This window comes from Orcinus orca, chromosome 6 (genome assembly GCF_937001465.1).
Source record: "Orcinus orca chromosome 6, mOrcOrc1.1, whole genome shotgun sequence".
NCBI classification, from domain to species: Eukaryota; Metazoa; Chordata; class Mammalia; order Artiodactyla; family Delphinidae; genus Orcinus; species Orcinus orca.
In genome coordinates, this window is record NC_064564.1 from 11,606,209 (window position 1) to 11,625,029 (window position 18,821).

The following is an 18,821-nucleotide window of genomic DNA, read 5'->3' on the forward strand; positions in this document are numbered from 1 at the left end:
GAGCCTGCGCGTCCGGAGCCTGTACTCCGCAACGGGAAAGGCCACAACAGTGAGAGGCCCGCGTACCGCAAAAAAAAAAAAAAAAAAAAAAAAAAAGGTAAGCAGAGGCCAGATCGTGAAGGGTCTTACATGCCACACTAGGGAGGCTACACTTAATTTTGTAGTGAGAAATGAGACATTGAAAGACTTTCTCTAAACTCTCCCTACTGATCATCTAAGAGCCACCTCAAATATAATGATAATGTGGGTAAATGCAAAACAGCTCTTTTTCTTATTTAAAATATATATGACTGTCCACAGCAAATTATACCATTATATTGTGGAGTTTATAACATACGCTATATGTAAGACAGATGACAACTGTAAGATAACCGACAGGGTAAATACACCTCTATGGTTACAAAGTTTATATTTTATATTAAGGGATACAGTGTTAACTGCATATACATTGTGTAAGGTTGCATATCTTGATATGGGTTTGGTTTACACAGGTGTATGCATTTATGAAGACACTGATTAGTACACTTATTAGAATTATTTTGTCATAGAATTCAAAATTATGCACATGTGAAATATATTTAGATATCTGCTTCAGAATCTTAGAAATTGTTTACTACCAGTCTGAAATTCCCTTTGATTTTCAAAAGTTGTTTTGGTTATCTTATGTTTTGTCTTTGAAAATTCTGTAGTACATCGTTCAGTTATAATATCAGGGCTAGATCTGGAAGTCAGGACTACTCACTGTTGTGGCCTCTCCCGTTGCGGAGCACAGGCTCCAGACGCGCAGGCTCAGCGGCCATGGCTCACGGGCCCAGCCGCTCCACGGCATGAGGGATCTTCCCGGACCGGGGCACGAACCCGTGTCCCCTGCATTGGCAGGTGGACTCTCAACCACTGCGCCACCAGGGAAGCCCTACACTGTTCTTTATCATTCCAATGTTAAGTGTTTTAATGATTAAATAGCTGTTAAGATATACATCACATGTTTGCTCTCCATTAAGTGGTAGTTTTCCTCTCATTACCCAATCATGTAACTTCTGTGAAGGCAGAGCCCATGTCCAGGTATCACTAGTACCTGGCACAATGCTTAGCACATGGAAGGCCCTTGATAAATATATACTGAATGAATGAATAAAGACTGTTTACCATCATTCACAATATTCCTTTCCCAACTAATTCTGAACAGAAATCATCAAGATTAGGAGAGGGCCTCCCTAGTGGTGCGGTGGTTAAGCATCCCCCTGCCAATACAGGGGACGCGGGTTCGAGCCCTGGTCCGGGAAGATCCCACGTGCCGCAGAGCAACTAAGCCCATGTGCCACAACTACTGAGCCTGTGCTCTAGAGCCTGCGAGCCACAACTACTGAGACCGCATGCTGTAACTACTGAAGTCCGTGTGCCTAGAGCCCGTGCTCCGCAACAAGAGAGGCCACCACAATGAGAAGCCCGCGCACCACAAGGAAGAGTAGACCCCGCTCGCCTCAATTGGAGAACTCCTGTGCACAGCAACGAAGACCCAACACAGCCAAAAATAAATAAATAAAATAAATAAATTTATAAAAAAAAATTAGGAGAATAGTAAGGTTTGACTACTTCAGATATAAGTTCTAATGACATTTTGTTCTTATGTGTGGAAACAGATTTTAACGTGTTTTGCTATGGTTTAAAGGACTTGAGACTTAACTAACGCAGAAATTTAAAAAATGAAGTGATTAATTTCTGTTATAAAAATAAGTGCCTGTTTTGCATAGTAACAAATCAATACTCTTTTCAAAGTTCAAAGGAAAGAGAAGCTGGTATTGCTTTCTATTGAAGTCAGATCCAACTTTTATGAAGACAGTAATAATTTCATATCAGAATCAAATAAATTTCAGAACTCAGTTTGAGAGAAAAAGGAAAGGCTTTAGTTAAAATCTTTACAATAAAATAATTATGATTATAAATCTTTTTAGTTAAATATGTACACATTACATGGTATTTTAAAAAAGAATGGAAATGAATAAAGTTTTTCAGGCAAATCTAATGCACAAATATACCATCTTTTTTAGAGTATAATGTCAGTTTAACATTCTTAAACAGCTGTGTCAGACAATGTCTCTGCTTTGTGCAAAACATGATAAGCAAAATTAAGAAAAATTCTGCAAAATTCTTTAGTTCCCCAAGGAAATTACTAAAAAAGAAAAGAGTAAAAGAAAAAAAGGTTGTACACTCAAGCTTGATTGTATACAGAGGCTAGAATGACCAGCACTAATGTAACCCCCATATCCTCTAAATAAGTCCTTGGGTAGTTTTAGTTTGAAGTTAAAAGTTAAAGTCCTAGCAATTGTGCTCTTATGCAGCCACATGGCCAATAAGGTAGATGTTGTCATAAAGGTGCCCCACAAAATCTTCACTAATGTTCTGAGCAGCACGGCGGGTATTTCGAATAAATTCTCTTTTTGACATTTTATTCTTCACATGAGGGCTAGTGAGGTCAATGGAAAGTAGAATCAAAGAGTAGCACAGTACATAGACAGCATCTGGAAGGAGAAAGAAACACCTTGAATTACTGGCTGGTTTTTAAACTGTGGTCTCAAAGGCAAAACTGTTCATAATTTCTAAAGCTCAAGATTAGATTATAATTAAACATAATCGCCTGGGCCTTCCCCAGCTTGGTGATGAAAGTCCTGTGTCCTAGGAAACTCCTCTCCTGGGCAAACAGGGATGTCGATCATCCTAACTGAACACCAATTCAGTGAGCATTTTCTTCAAATAGTTTAGGAGTTTATAGTAAAAAGTCATTCTAAATTTAAAAATTTCAGAATTGGCTTTATTTCTCTTGCTTTCAAATGTGATATTCCCATTCAACTACCCATTAAATACATTTGTACTGTCAGTATATCTTCCCATTAAAAAAAAAGTCGGGGGGCTTCCCTGGTGGCGCAGTGGTTGAGAGTACGCCTGCCGATGCAGGGGACGCGGGTTCGTGTCCTGGTCCGGGAAGATCCCACATGCTGCGGAGCGGCTGGGCCCGTAAGCCATGGCCACTGAGCCTGCACGTCCGGAGCCTGTGCTCCTCAACGGGAGAGGCCACAACAGTGAGAGGCCCGCGTACCGCAAAAAAAAAAAAAAAAAAAAAAGTCGGATGTTTATTTTCAAACGCTTTTACAAAAACCTAATTTAATTAGAAAGCATTTTTAATGACAATAAAATGTATTAACTTGGTACTAGAAAATAAAACGTAAACATCTCACAAGCTTATTAAATTACCCTTGTCATTTAAGATATGTATTTAAAAGGTCTATGGAATTTACATATTAATCTCAAAAGTAAATCTTTAGGGAAAAAATTGCTAAACTTGAGCCCACACAACAAAAACTTTCTTCTTTATATTGTTCAGGGCTATAGTTGATGTTTACTGTTAAAACAGTAAGAAACGTCATGATACTTGCTACTAGTACTTGCTACTACTATGGTGTTTATTTTTCAGAATATTGCAGTCTTAATAAAGATTGTCTTGCACAAGCATGCTCAACAAATTTCATATGATAGGAAAAGGCTTTGCAATCTCTGTAGTAAGAGAAGCACAACAAGATTTTTTGATATGAAGAGAGAAATAAATCCATATCACATGAAAAAAATACATAGGTGACTCAGGCTATACCATGCCCATATACACATACACACAAACAGTGAAAACTAGTTGTATTAAAAACAAATTTTAGTAGAAAAATTCTAGGTGTTACCTATGTAATATGTGTATTATTAAAAGCTTTAAAAATAATCTCTCAAGTTTTTGATTAGACTAGTAAAAATATCCAATGCTTAAACAAGAATTTTAAAGAATTTATATACCTAAGTCTAACTTTCCTCCTAAAACAGTATATTTACTACATGTAAATAATAGCTATGACAACCTAGTTATTGCTAGAAGCAATAAGACAAGTATATGTAACTACAGGAAGCATTTTTCCCCATAGTGAGAAAAATATCTCATCTACTACTATTTTTACCTAGAGATGGGAATGGGAGAAGGAAGGAATTCACTATATACATTCTTACCAGGACTAAGGCCAAGCTCCCTCATTAAATCAGGGTTACAAGCACAGAATCTATGTGAGAACTTTGTTATAAGTGTTTCAAGATACTCTCCGCGCTCTTCAGGGGCATGGATGTGACGAAAAAATTCTCTCAGTGCATTGGGCAAGAACTGATTTCTAAAATTATGCAGTGTTACAAGGTCATCCAAGACATCTCTCCTAGTAGAAAAAGAAAAAGGTACAGTTTTAGTTAACTTTTCTCTATTAAAAAAATGATGGGAAAAATCACAGATTATTCATTTTTTGGATGAAAATACTTTGTTGATTACCACATCAGCAATCCTATAAAGTATATGTGTCTTAAAATTTTAAAACATCAAAGTATGATTATTTATAAAATTAAGCAATTTAAAAATCTTCATGAATAGAATAACAAAACAAGGTGAAACTAGAAATTCTAACTATAAAATGAATTTTTCAATATTAAAAATGGTAACTTTTTTCAAGTATCTTCTTGGCTAAATCCAAATGACAAACAGAATTCTTTATTTTTTTAATTATGAAAATAAGGAGAATCTTCACTTTCCATACCAATCCACATCACCAGAGGTAACAATTGTTTATGTAGACTTTTTTTAAGTGTCTACATATACCCTATATTGTTCTAGAATTTGCTTTTGCTTGTTTCATATAGTGTATTGTGAGCAGCTTTCTGTGTCTTTACACAAAGATCTAACTCTTTCATTTAAATGGCTCCACAGTAGCGTATCTTATGGATATAAGAATTCTAATGATATAGATTTAGGTTGTTTACAATTTTATAAATATTTGTGTACATATGTGCATATATACTTGTTTTTTATCAATAGCGTTCTAATAGTCACACTTTGTTATAATATGCTTCAATCCTTACTGAACTCAACTGTGATTATATGACCATGATTATAGAAATCTTAATTTCTACCAGTTGCTTATGGCAGGGATAGGCAAACTACAGCTAGTGGGCCAAATACTACAGCCCACTGCCTGTTTTTATAAATAAAGTTTTACTAGAACACAGCTATACTCACTTGTTTACTTATTGTCTATGTCTGCTTTCATGACACAATGGCATGTGTTATAAGTAGCTGCAATAGAGAGCATATGTCCTTCAAAGCCTAAAATATTCACAGAAATATCTGGTTCTTTAAAGAAAAACTGCTGATCCCTAGGTACCTAGCATTTAAGGACAAAAAGAGTTAATGACACCGTCTTTACGTAAGAAATTTCTTTCAATGACCGATATGCTGAACTATAAATGCCTCAAGGACAGGGATTATATTTTAATCAACTGCATACTGCTACTTCTAGCAAAGTTCCTGGAATATAATAAATACAAATTGTTGTTGAAAAATCCTGAGAAATTAAAAAAAAAGAGAATTACAATGAAAAGACAAACACATTTTTGAGCCGTTCTTTAGATTTCTATGAGATCTATAATTTTTAAAATGGTAGTTCGGTGATGTCACATCAAAATATTTTCACAATATTTTTCTGTCTGTTGATACCCAGAATTCAAGAGTACAAATGAATGACTATCAAGTCAAAACAGCATATGAGGCACTGTCTCTGTAAAGCACGCTATTAAATCACACTTCCGGAATTTTCAAGCTTTTACATGACACTTTTGCGTAGTATGATGCAAATATACACACCTTATAGGGTTTGTGTGTATGAGTACTATTTGTCCATTTGATTTGTATATGGACAATTTCAAAATTCAGAACTTTTAGTTACCAAACACTTAGATTTTATGTCTAGTTTTGGTCTGCTACCACAAAGATGCTGGACTTCCATTTTGCGTCTGTGCTTGGGCTTTTTTTTTTTACCTTTACAATGGTAAATTCCTCATCAGCTCGCAAGAGAAATGATTTGCAAGGTATAGGAATCTTTTTCCTGTCTTCACTCAATTTTGCAACTAGATGAATGCTACGTAGTACAGTTTTTAAGGTAAAACTTAACTCATTAAAAGCAGTATTTAACTCATGTCTGATGAAAAATTAATTTTTTTTTACCTTTCATCAAGATAGATTCTGAGTTTTTTCCAATTTAGTGTTCTTGTACAGAAGATAAACTTTGCTATTTCCTTTGGTGAATCATCTAGGATGCCCTTGGACATAAAGTAGTTCACTCCCTAAGACAGAAAGACAAGTCTACATAAATAAAACCAGTCTTCCTTTGTAAATTTAACAATTAGGCAACAGCAGAACAACAGCTATAGATTCTTTCCAGCATTAATAGACTGTTTATAGCTTTAACATGCAAAATACAAACTAGAACTTGAACTGAAACTGTTATTTGTGGTTGATAGTTTACATGCAATGAAAAGTAGGAAATTCAAAGTTAAGACTTCTAAGGACAGCCTAATTCAATTTTCTGGCTCAGGTCAGTTAAAACTAACTATCCAGAAATATGACCTAAATTGGGGGTGGGGGGAGTGGGGAAGAACAATTACACAGACTTTAAGAATAAGCCTTACAACAAACACTTCAATTGCCTAATGGAAAACATGATTTCTAAAGCTCAGACACATATTCTAACACACTTTTCAAGGAAATAGCTTCTTGAGAAAAAAGCATTCTCCAAATCAAAGACTAACAGGTTTTTTCTGGAAAGAATAATCATTAAATTTACTTAAAGTAAAAGGAGCAGAGTTCCAGACTGGTTTATGGGTGGTATACACTTTGGCTTCAAGCACTGCTATCAATACATTCTGTAAGAATTTAGCTCCAATGCACACTGAGGTTAAACATAATAAGACAAAACAATTTCAGTGTTTTTCATAGGGTTTATCTTTGAATTTCCTTTTCTCTGCATGCAAAGTTTTCCAGAGAAGCATTACCCGTAAGGTTGTACCCTACTTTAGATTTAAACCACCAACAACAAAATAGCAACAAAAAAATCAAACACTGAAACCAATGTTCTCTCATGTATATGAAGGTCACATTCAAATAAATGCCTTATGTGGATTTGAATGTGCAGTTATTGAAATAAAAGCAGGTGTGTTTATTTCAACTCACAGTTATCCAGATACATGCATTCCCATGAATGCTCATGTCTGGATAATAGCACAATGTGTGCAGTTAATTGGTAGAGAAAATGACATATTATATACACACAACATACTGTTTTCACACATAAATTCCTTCCGCATTTCTTCCCTTTACAAACACTTACATAGTGATCAGAAATATTGCATACATTAGGAATTCAAAAAATTGGAAGAATTTTTATAAAAACTCTCATAAATTTTTTATATTACATTTTTTAAGCAATTTGGTACCATGAGGTTATGCTTTTGAAAGGTTCTAATAATCTATAAAATGTAATTCAAAGATAAGGTTTTTATATAAAACTAATTTTATGAGGATAACAGGCTATTAGCAATGTTATCAGATTTTCATAAGAATTTGAAAAGTATAAAAACAATCCTAAAGCACTGATTTTAAAAAGCATATAAAGAGCAGAATGTGAGAACGTGAAACTTTGCCAACTCAGTGGTAAGCCATATTTCAGACTGCACCCTGGATACAAGGCTAGAGCACGTAACACGATCAAGATGAAAAGCCAAAGAACTTGTTTGGAATGAGGCTCTCAGCAATTGTCTGAGGGGGCAGGAACGAGAGAAACAGGAATGCTTGTTCCATCCTTTCCTCCATTCGTTTGAACAATCGAGAGTTGACTGTATATTTAATTGATCTACTCTGCAAAATTAAACCAGGTTTTGATTTTTTTTCTAAAACTCCTCCATTTAAAAAGCATAACATGGGCTTCCCTGGTGGCGCAGTGGTTGAGAGTCCGCCTGCCGATGCAGGGGACACGGGTTCGTGCCCCGGTCCGGGAAGATCCCACATGCCGCGGAGCGGCTGGGCCCGTGAGCCATGGCCGCTGAGCCTGCGCGTCCGGAGCCTGTTGCTCCGCAACGGGAGAGGCCACAACAGTGAGAGGCCCGCGTACCGCAAAAAAATACACACACAAAAAAAAAAAAAAAAAAAAAAAGCATAACAACATATTAGAAGTATTACCAGTGCTTAATTTTAATCCAAGTGATTCAAAGACAAAGGAATGTCAATTAAGTAGTAATTAATAGGTTCTTTATCCATGCTTACTTGTAAATCAGTATTTAAGAGACACAAAACTAATTCTAACTTACTTTTTAAAAATTTACAAAATGTAAAAAAAAACCACTAATGTGATCTGTTAAATAGCATGTAATTCTCTAATTATATGATATATGCCATTGTTAATATGGTTTGATGCTCCTCAGTTGTAAATTAACACTGGCATTTGCCTTATGCAAGCATCATACAATTGTTGGTCATTTCCTTTTTTAACGGAATACATGTTTGAGAATTTAATATGTAACCTCACTTGAGTTCTCCAAAATCAATCAGATGCAGAGGAGTAAGCAGATGGTTTTCAACCCAGTCCTGAAAACCGGCTACACAGGCTTGAAATCAGCCAACACTGCTGGTTTTGAGGAAAGACAGCATCAGTTTCAAGCCCGGGATTCCTTTGGAAAGGAAGATTACTTTAGCAGGGCTTTCAGAGTGAAGAGTAGGGATGACAAAACAGAAAAGGACATGGGACCGGATTATAATTGTCTTCAATAAGCAAGCTGGCCACCATCCGAATTTCTATCTTGTTTTGTAAAAAGCAATAAAATACGAAAGAAACCATAGCATGACATCTGTTGAGTAACTATATATTTGTTTAATATGTGTATGAGTATTTTTGATTTTTAATAATGTTTTACAAGAATGGTACAGAGGAATCCCTAGATCATATAGCATTAATTATAGTTATTAATCAGGACTAAAACTCTCAGCAGTATATGTGTGTGTTTCTGTGTGTGTACGTGTGTGCATGCACGTGTGTCTCACAGGCAGAGAGGAAATCATGAACATTAATATTAGCCTATATTAACATAGTTTCCAGAAAAAGGAAGGTTTTAGCTCATTATCATCTACATGATTCACTAAAAAGTGTCCAATTCTGGATGTCACATTTTATGGGGCATACCGACAAATTAGAACTATCTGAATAAAGGAAACCAGGGCCTGATTGGATTGTTGGAGGGTCTAGACTTCATGTTATGTGAGGAAGAGTTGAGGGATACAGGGATATTAGGTCTAAAGATGAAGCTATTTAGGAAAGAAGAAAAGATTAAGGCATTAAGACATCTGAAAAGATTAAGACTTATGACATCTGTGTCACAAGGAAAAAGGAATAAACACTGTGTGTGGTTTGAGTGAAGACCTTAAGCTGATGAAAGCTATGGAACGTCTTCCCCAAATAATGCACACTGCCAGGTTTACAGTGATAGACACAAGTAGAAGAGTTTTGCTTTAAGAAACTTTTTAAATAATGTCTTTCAAGAGGTCCCTTTCCACAGAGTTATGGGAACTCAAGTCCAAGTAGAAAGCTAGGGGATGAGCAAGGTAAGGAAACTGAGTACAGCCAACTCACTTGAAAAATGTATTCGTATATAGGAGGGAAAAAATGGCAAAATTAAAGCGCAAAAAGATAAGAAAGAGAAGATAACTGGAGCTGCAAGTAGAGAAGAGGAGAGCAGGGGAAAGGAATGAAAACACAGGTGGGGTCTAACATGCTTTCTCAGCCTGGAAGACAGGTTTGGAGACAGGTGCTTGAAGAAAATGTTAAAAGACAAAAACAGTGCATGTTGGTTTTCTTTTTAGGGAGGATGAGCCATCTGGAGAGAGTTGAAAAAGAGAGCTGGCTTGGCTCCTTGAGCAAAATGGTAAAAATTTCTACCAACAGTGGTGCAGGGTATAACAGGGAATCCACTAGGAATAAAGAAAAGGAGGGCCAAGCAGCAATGAAAACCCAGGAGAAGTTAAGGTGAATTCATCTCATCTCATGCTAAGGTTTTCTTTAATAGAACTCATGCTGTCAGTGATTCAAAGACAAAAAAAACCAAGAAACTCTGTAAAGCATTCTCCATGGATTATGTCACTAAAAATTGTTATGCAAATGACAGCACCAAGACTTAAACACTCCAATTAGAGCGGTAAGCTGTTTAGACACAATGTTTATTTAGGTGGCAAACACAAATAATTCAAGAAAACATATGCAAATAGCTAAAGCCAATATTAAGAAGGAATTCAGAGTGAAGAAAAGGATGTGTTGGAGCTCAGTCCCCTACCTAATGTATCTCTCCATTTGCTTACTGTGATAAGAATGGCTCCTTTCACACAGCAATTCCTGTTTTTATATCTACTTTCTTCTCTTTTATTATATAAATACCCATGTTTTTCTCTCCTCTTTTAATAAAACCTATTTTTTGGAATGAAATCATTATTATTTGTACTTCAAAAGTAAAATCTACCATATATATGTTCAGAACCAAAAAATATGTATTTGGGGACAAAGTGAATTCTAGTAAGCTAGGCATGCAAAGTACTGACTTCTGCTGTGAAGCTAAAACTGCTCTTAATAAAAAAGTCTTAATTTTTTTTTTTTAAAGTGCTGACTACTAGTACTGAAAGTACTGGCAACTGGCCCAGACACTTGGCAGACACACTGTGTAACAGTTGGTATCAATAAAAGAAATCACTAATAAAACAAAACTGACATGCTAGGGAGTACCCTTAATTTGTTTCCCTAAAGAACAACTTAGGAAAGAAATTTAGTTTAAAAAAATTTGCTTTAGCTAGTTTTGTTCAAATTTGCCGTTGTATAAAATGTAAAAATCAAGTATCATGGCTACTGCTGTTCAGGTAATAAATCTGTCCTTTGAACATTATACAATAGAAAGCGAACTGGACACTGCATTTAATTTTCTTTTTAAAAGGACATTTGAAAACTTTTAGAATAACTATCCTTAAATTTTAACAATAAATATTTATAAAACAAAATACTTCAATCTAGATTTCTAATCTATTAATATTCAAGTGTACATTTTAACCACAGTGAAATGAACAATTGAAATGTAACATTTTCGTACTAAAAATACTGTAAAAATAAGATACAATATATATTGTGAAAGCTTTTATTTGAAAATCTTAATTATTTCTAAAAAGTTAGCACATCAGAGTACAGCCCTCTACAGGTCAGAGTACTCCCACTGTCTTGTTTGATAATAGCAGCAGCAGTGGTTAAGATGACATCTCTAATACTATTTCTCCTTTTTATAGTGCTAGCAGAATTGCTAATGAAAATGTAAAATCTATTAATTTTTATCCAGTCCAGCAGTTCTCACTCTTCCTATTTAATTAGAGAACATGTGCTCTACAGTTAGAGGAAAAAACACATAGACCTTGAATAGGTGAAATTCTTCTAGGGATACGTATTCTGCAAATTAAAAAAAAATCAACACCTTGCTTTTTAGCTGAAGTGAAATAAATGCAGAAGATTACTTAATGAGAAAGGTTAAGACTAGGTATCTATGCTTTTATGCTGTCATTTCATTTCATTCTGCCCACTAAGCTTTACCATGCAACTCTCCTATGTATATAACACTGACCTTCAGCACACAACTTCAGAAATGTCACACAATACTTTTATTCATGGTAATTTTATTCATGGGAATTTACTCTAATTATTCCTAATCTAGTCACTAGATTGAAAAAACTAAAGCAAAAACTATGCCCAAGTTTTTTAAGTCATCTACGTAGAAAGATTATTGTATAAGAGTAATAAGTAATGCTTTCCTCTGACTGAGGTACCCACAACTAGGCTATTCACTGGAAGGTTCTATGTGACTTATAACTAAGAGGAAAAGGAGGGTAACAAATGTTGGGAAAGATACGTAAAGATAATGTTGATGTCAGCTTCAAATCTGAGCTGCAGATTTCAGTCTTGTCAGTTCCCTGGGAAGAACAGAGCATACACGCTGTCCACACTTACATGGAGAAGTGACAGTTGTGGAGAGAAGAGAGAGTGCCCATGTAGCCAGTTCCCTCTGATTCAGTTACTGAAATTGGTCAGAACACCACATTCTATCTGGAGGATAATGAAAAGTCATGAGTATGGACTGAAGTCAGCTTATTCATGGACCTGTTTGCATTGGCAAGACTTTCAGCTTCCAAGAACAATTTATGGAAGGCTGTTCGTACGTGAAAGTGCACAATGCTGAGGAATTGCTAAGAACAGTCACACATACGCCCTAAATTATTTGTAGCTAGAAGATGTCAATAGGAAACTCACAAAAAGGAGGGATAGTTCAAAAAAAAATCAAAAGAAAAATGGAAAATCATCTCTAATGGAGTCCAGGAAAAATGGAGGAGAGGCGTGGGACAGATCTTCTGCTTCTTTTTCATAGGAGAGAAAGCAACGACATCGGACAAAATAACATGAACTTCATCATCTAAGGTTTCAAATAACAATAAAAAGTCCCTATTAATTGGTTCTAATAGCCTCAAACAGAAAACGAGCCATGTCTGTGAGTTCTAACAGTCTCCAAGGAGTCATACCCATAACTGGGCTAGATCACTGCATGAAGATAATGTTACTTGTGATAAATTACTACTAATAATTAAATATAGCAATCATTATTGCAATTAGTATTGACAATTGCTGGTAGGTGATGTAAGCTTCTAGAAAAAGCCCCATCTCTAATCTGTCTGTAAATTAGAAAAACACAGCATCCTTATCAAAATATGGAGATAAAACTCTATTAGGTTAAGGTATGATAAATAACACTTCAAACTAATGATAAAGTGACACATTTGAGCACAAATGTTAGTTTAGAATTCCCACTTTATAAAAACTACACACAAATATTGCATTTGTAATATGTGCATTTATAGATATACACATACATATCTACATATAAGGCTATTTAAATGACTGACTCTACTTTGATAAATAAATAAAAATTATAATTTTATATTACCTAAATTCTAGAATGTACATTTATAAGTATGTTTTAACAGCTCTGAATCAATTTTTAAATAAACAAAATTCTTTTTAAGTGTTCTCCTAACAGAACATATACTTTCAAAAGGAGGTTAAAATTAAAAAATTTTTTAAAAGCCCAAATCTTAATAGTAGACAAGCAGAGAAGTTAGGATTTAAATGGTAGTTTCACTGCCAACACATGTGCATACTTCTTCATGTAATTAAAGTATCTGTTCATCCTACCAGCATTTCAGCCAAGACACATTTTAACTTGAACATAATTTTGGACCTCGATTTATTGCTTAAAATGTCTTCAAGAAGATTAAACCAAACAGTACCACTGAACTAAAAAGTTATTGTATATGCAAAGATTGCTCATCACATGTCAGAAAATGAAATTAAAGGCAAAGTGTATCACCATCTAAAGCTAGAAGATGTTGTTGTGACTGATACATACTTCATGAAGGACCATTACTCAGGTGTCAAATATGTATTTACTATAATCCAAAAGTTCCAGGAGAGGAAGAACCTCCAAGCCTAGAGCAGTGCCTTCTCCTGTGTGTGGTGTGTGTAGCTCTACTTCTATTATAAATATAAGACTACATTTTAGTGAGCACTTAGAAGCACTAAGCATTTAACACATATAATTTCATTAAATTTTCACAACACTACCATGATATAGGTACTATTTTTGTCCCCATTTTTTTTTTTTTTGGTCACGCCGTGCAACTTGTGGTATCTTAGTTCCCAACCAGGGATTGAACCTGGGCTCTTGGCAGTGAGAGCTCAGAGTCCTAACCACTGGACTGCCAGAGAATTCCCCTATTGTCCCCATTTTAGAGATGGGGAAACTGAAGCATGGAGAGTGTAAATAATTTGCCCAAGGTCAAAGTCATATAACTAGCAAGTGGAGAGATACTTAACAAGTATCTGTTGAATGAATATTTGAATCTCTCTGTATAAAGCTTCCAGATGACTTTCAAGAGAAGCTGTAGATTTGTAAGGATTATATAATTCAAATAGGGGAAAAAAGAGAAAATAATAACATAACAAAAGAAAAAAATAACATAAAAACCTATGAGCTGGACCAGTACACTGGAAATGCCTCAAATTATAAACCCCCAAAGGTCGAAGCAACCATTCCAAAAATAAAAAGCAACATGTCATTCTAATGATATATTTAACTGCTAATAAGTGATTCAGAAAGATGTTAAGACTTTGATTATAAAGAAGGCATCTCTAAAAACTTTGATATGAAAGAAAAAAAGGTTACATAATCTTATGGATAAATGTACACTACGATTAGTTGGTCAAAAAATTGCATTTAATGTAGTGTTTCCTTCGAACTTCCATATTTCAAAGCTGTAATTAAATTGATGGATGCTGTACAAGTGATGACATCCAATAATTGAGGAAATATTGTCTTTTCAATTACTGAAAAAAAGCACTCATTGTGACACTGGTAGCAGCAATTTCAAATTCAGGAAAGAGATGTAGGAGAGACAACTACCTTGGACATTAAAGCTGAGAACTTAAATCTAGAAAGTGATGTCAAGTTTCACTGAAAATGTGGTCACATTGATAAAGAAGAACATGGTGGAGGTGCCAAGGTGGTCAGAGAGGGTAAAGTAAGGAAACAAAAGGCAAACAGATTTTTCTTTGAAATGTACTTAAAATATTAATACAATACTGCAAAGTCTCTAGGTACGCATCTAAATTTGTAACAAAACTCATACAAAGAAAAAATCTTGCTCATTTTAGCATTTCACATTTTTAAATTTGTAGTATGAGGGTTGTGGTGCTAAGATATTACAATTAAAATATTCTAATTTTATTCTTTCCTCTAGACCAAAGTCCTAGATCAGTACATTGTGCACTAATTTCAGTATGCTTTTACCCCAGACAATTTACACTTAAATGAGGTAGCAAATTCGTATTTCCTATAACAGACTTAGGAAAACAGAATCAAAACCCACCAGGTGGTTTGAGTGATGAATAAACTATGGAATACTCCAGGCCTGAATCTTTTTCAATTAGATACAGACTAGCAAGCAGCCTGGGAAAATGATTCTCTTTGAAGCTTCTGAAAGGTTTATACTGAGTCTACCAGTGTCTTTCTATGGACTGATTCTAAACCACATGCTGGAATGCCTCTTGCAGACAAGGAAGGGTAAGGGAGGGTGACCACAGATATAGTATGGTCAGGGCAGAGTGTAAAATAAAGTTGACCTCATAGACACAGGATAAAGTTTTCTTCTTAATCATAAAATCAACACACGACAGATCAGATTGAAACAGACAGAAACATACATCCGTATATACCCACACATACATCATGTTGCCCTGAAGAGAGTTAATGGCCTCTAGTTTAGTATGACTTGACCAGCTGTACCTGGATGAAGGTTATTAACTTATCGAGAGGATAATATTCAGTGTCTGAGAGGCATAATTTTGCCCTTTGACACTAAGGATGATCAAGGTAAAGGGACTTTGCCGATGAACGTGAGTGTTTTAGGTCTTCGGGGTAAATAATCTTTATAGAGGAGAAGCTACATTTGGTGAGGGACTCCTCTCATTGTCAACTAGCTCTTTTTACTCTAAACTCTCATCAGCAATCTAGAGATAAAATTAACTTGCTAATGAGAATTAGCGCTGCTTATTTTTATGAACAAATTTTTGTTCAGGATTTCATATCAAACTCCTACGAGTTTGGGTAACAGCAGTGATGATGATGATGATGATGATGATGATGATGATGATGATGCAGCATTAGGATGTTTTGATTACAAACATAGGAACCTCAATTCAAAAAAAGTACAGGGATTTATTACCTTGTATAAGGAATCCCAAACTACTAAGGCTCCAGGTTTTTAGGCTCACACTTGGCCTCATGGGACCCAATTCTTTGCTTCCAATGGGCTATTCTTGGTGTGTTGTTAACAACCTGCATGGCTTCAAGGTGGCCGCAGGTGTTCCTGTCACTGCATCCTTATATACCGATGTCCAGAACTGTGCGTGTGCATATACAGTACTCTTTTGTCACAGGGTCTGTGTCACAGGTCAGAACTGGATCATGTGGATGTCATGGAAGCCAAGGGGAATGGAAGTAACATGATTAGCTTGGGATAATCTATATTTAGCTCTTGAGGAATGAAGCCAGCCTCTCAGCTGGTCCAGATTCTTTATCTAGTGATGGGATTTAAACCCTGCCCCTACAGGACTACTGTGATTTTTCAACAATAACTTTCACAGTTGAATATAATGGAATTAGAAGAACTCTAGACATCTCCCGAGTTGCACTTGTATCCTTTTGTTTTTCCACACTGTGTAGCAGTAACTATTTCCTTCTGGTAATCAGGCTCAGTCACTTCAACCACAACATAATTATCTACCCTCAAACCTTTTTAATTTTTTCCTTTTGGTCTGTTTGCTCAGTGGCAGGAGGACTAAAATGGCAAGAAGGTAGCCTCCGCCAGCAGTTTGAATTGTTGTGCCTCTGGTGTCAATATTCCTGCCTTGAGTATTAAGGTGTCCAAACCAGCAGAGCCGCAGAAATAAGGGAAGGAAAATCACACATTTTTCAAGTGGCTCAATAGTGAAAATAGTGTTGCAGATGCTTGGATGCCTTCCCAAAGGCCGTTTCGCTCCTTCACTGCTTCTACCATATCAGCCACAGTTGCTAAATCATGTTAAGTCTAAGCCAATCACATAACCCTTCTATCCTGTTTTCTACTGGTCTACGGGTATTCATGTGATTCAGTTCTCGTGAGCTGAAGGCTCCCGAAAAGAATTTTTTCTCTCTAATAAGCATAAGGAATTTGAGGAGGGAGTTTGCCCCCTTTCTTTGTGCTGAGGGTACTTTCATATGAGAATGTGATATCTTCAGTAGTGGCAGCTACTTTGTTATCAAGAGAGGGCAAAAGTCAACACACTGAGGTCCCACGATGAGATCACTGTATCACTAAAATAACTCTGGGATACCCATTTTGGGTGTCTTCTGAAGTAAATAAATTTATATGGTTTAAGCCATTATTAGGCTCTTTCTTCTTTCAAGCCAAAAACACCCTAGATGAAACATACAGGGAAGGTGGGTACTATAGGTAGCAGATCATACTGAGTGGAGCAGCCTGGTGCAGGGCACTGAGGACCCAATTATCCCTATATATTTTTTATTTTTTAATTTTTTTAACATCTTTATTGGAGTATAATTGCTTTACAATGGTGTGTTAGTTTCTGCTGTATAACGAAGTGAATCAGCTATACATATACATACATCCCCATATCTCCTCCCTCTTGCATCTCCCTCCCACCCCTCTAGGTGGATACAAAGCACCGAGCTGATCTCCCTGTGCTATGCGGCTGCTTCCCACTAGCTATCTATTTTACATTTGGTAGTGTATATAATAAGTCCATGCTACTCTCTCACTTCGTCCCAGCTTACCCTTCCCGCTCCCCGTGACCTCAAGTCCATTCTCTATGTCTCTGTCTTTATTCTTGTCCTGTCCCTAAGTTCTTCAGAACCATTTTTTTTTAGATTCCATATATATGTTAGCATACAGTATTTGTTTTTCTCTTTCTGACTTACTTCACTCTGTATGACAGTCTCTAGGTCCATCCACCTCGCTACAAATAACTCAATTTCATTTCCTTTTATGGCTGAGTAATATTCCATTGTATATATGTGCCACATCTTCTTTATCCATTCATTTGTTGTTGGACACTTAGGTTGCTTCCATGTCCTGGCTATTGTAAATAGAGCTGCAATGAACACTGTGGTACATGACTCTTGTTGAATTATGGTTTTCTCAGGGTATATGCCCAGTAGTGGGATTGCTGGGTCGTATGGTAGTTCTATTTTCAGTTTTTTAAGGAACCATACTGTTCTCCATAGTGGCTGTATCAATTTAAATTCCCACCAACAGTCCCAAGAGGGTTCCCTTTTCTCCACACCCTTTCCAGCATTTATTGTTTGTAGACTTTTTGATGATGGCCATTCTGACCGGTGTGAGGTGATACCTCATTGTAGTTTTGATTTGCATTTCTCTAATGATTAGTGATGTTGAGCATCCTTTCATGTGTTTGTTGGCAGTCTGTATATCTTCTTTGGAGAAATGTCTATTTAGGTCTTCTGCCCATTTTTGGATTGGGTTGTTTGTTTTTTGATATTGAGCTGCATGAGCTGCTTGTATATTTTGGAGATTAATTCTTTGTCAGTTGCTTCATTTGCAAATATTTTTTCCCATTCTGAGTGTTGTCATTTCATCTTGTTTATGGTTTCCTTTGCTGTGCAAAAGCTTTTAAGTTTCATTAGGTCCCATTTGTTTATTTTTGTTTTTATTTCCACTTCTCTAGGAGGTGGGTCAAAAAGGATCTTGCTGTGATTTATGTCATAGAGTGTGCTGCCTATGTTTTCCTCTAAGAGTTTTATAATGTCTGGCCTTACATTTAGGTCCTAGATATATTTTAGTTTATAATATAGCTAAGAACTTAAGCATTCTCTCTTTCTTCATGCTATGAGGCATTGTTCAAAGTACACCCATTTTATTGTCAACCTGGCTCAGGTTCTACTACCTACAGTTTAAGTTTATTCCTGAGAGACTGATCTAATTTCGGTGAAAGATAAAGTCAAATTTCTAGACCTGTAGAACTAAGGATAAAACCTCAAAAGGCTGTACGTTTGCCGAACTAAAAAGCATCTAGCGGCCTGTCAACCTTCCCTGGGAATACTCCTGTGCTTCAGGAGACGTAATAGAGTTAGTGTAGAGAACGAGATACCAAGAATATAATGATGAATGATCTGTTCCAAGTTATTTGACACGGATACTTAATCAATGTCTACATGTAGTTACTTGAATACAATATTGTTATCAGGTTTGTTGTCCTACTCTTACTTTCCAAACT

At 35.9% G+C, this 18,821-nt stretch overlaps 1 protein-coding gene across 1 annotated transcript in view; it reads right to left on the reverse strand.

The window, feature by feature from the left end:
- Positions 1–1,881: 1,881 nt before the first annotated feature.
- The window catches only part of FBXO8 (F-box protein 8), a 39,180-nt gene continuing 22,240 nt past the window's right edge, over positions 1,882–18,821 (reverse strand). The window contains exons 4-6 of the mRNA XM_004278683.4: positions 6,074–6,192; positions 4,042–4,238; positions 1,882–2,519 (exon numbers count right to left, since the gene is read on the reverse strand). Of these exons, the coding sequence (XP_004278731.1) occupies positions 2,332–2,519; positions 4,042–4,238; positions 6,074–6,192 (504 nt within the window). The 3' untranslated portion in view covers positions 1,882–2,331. The remainder of the gene's footprint in view (positions 2,520–4,041; positions 4,239–6,073; positions 6,193–18,821) is intronic.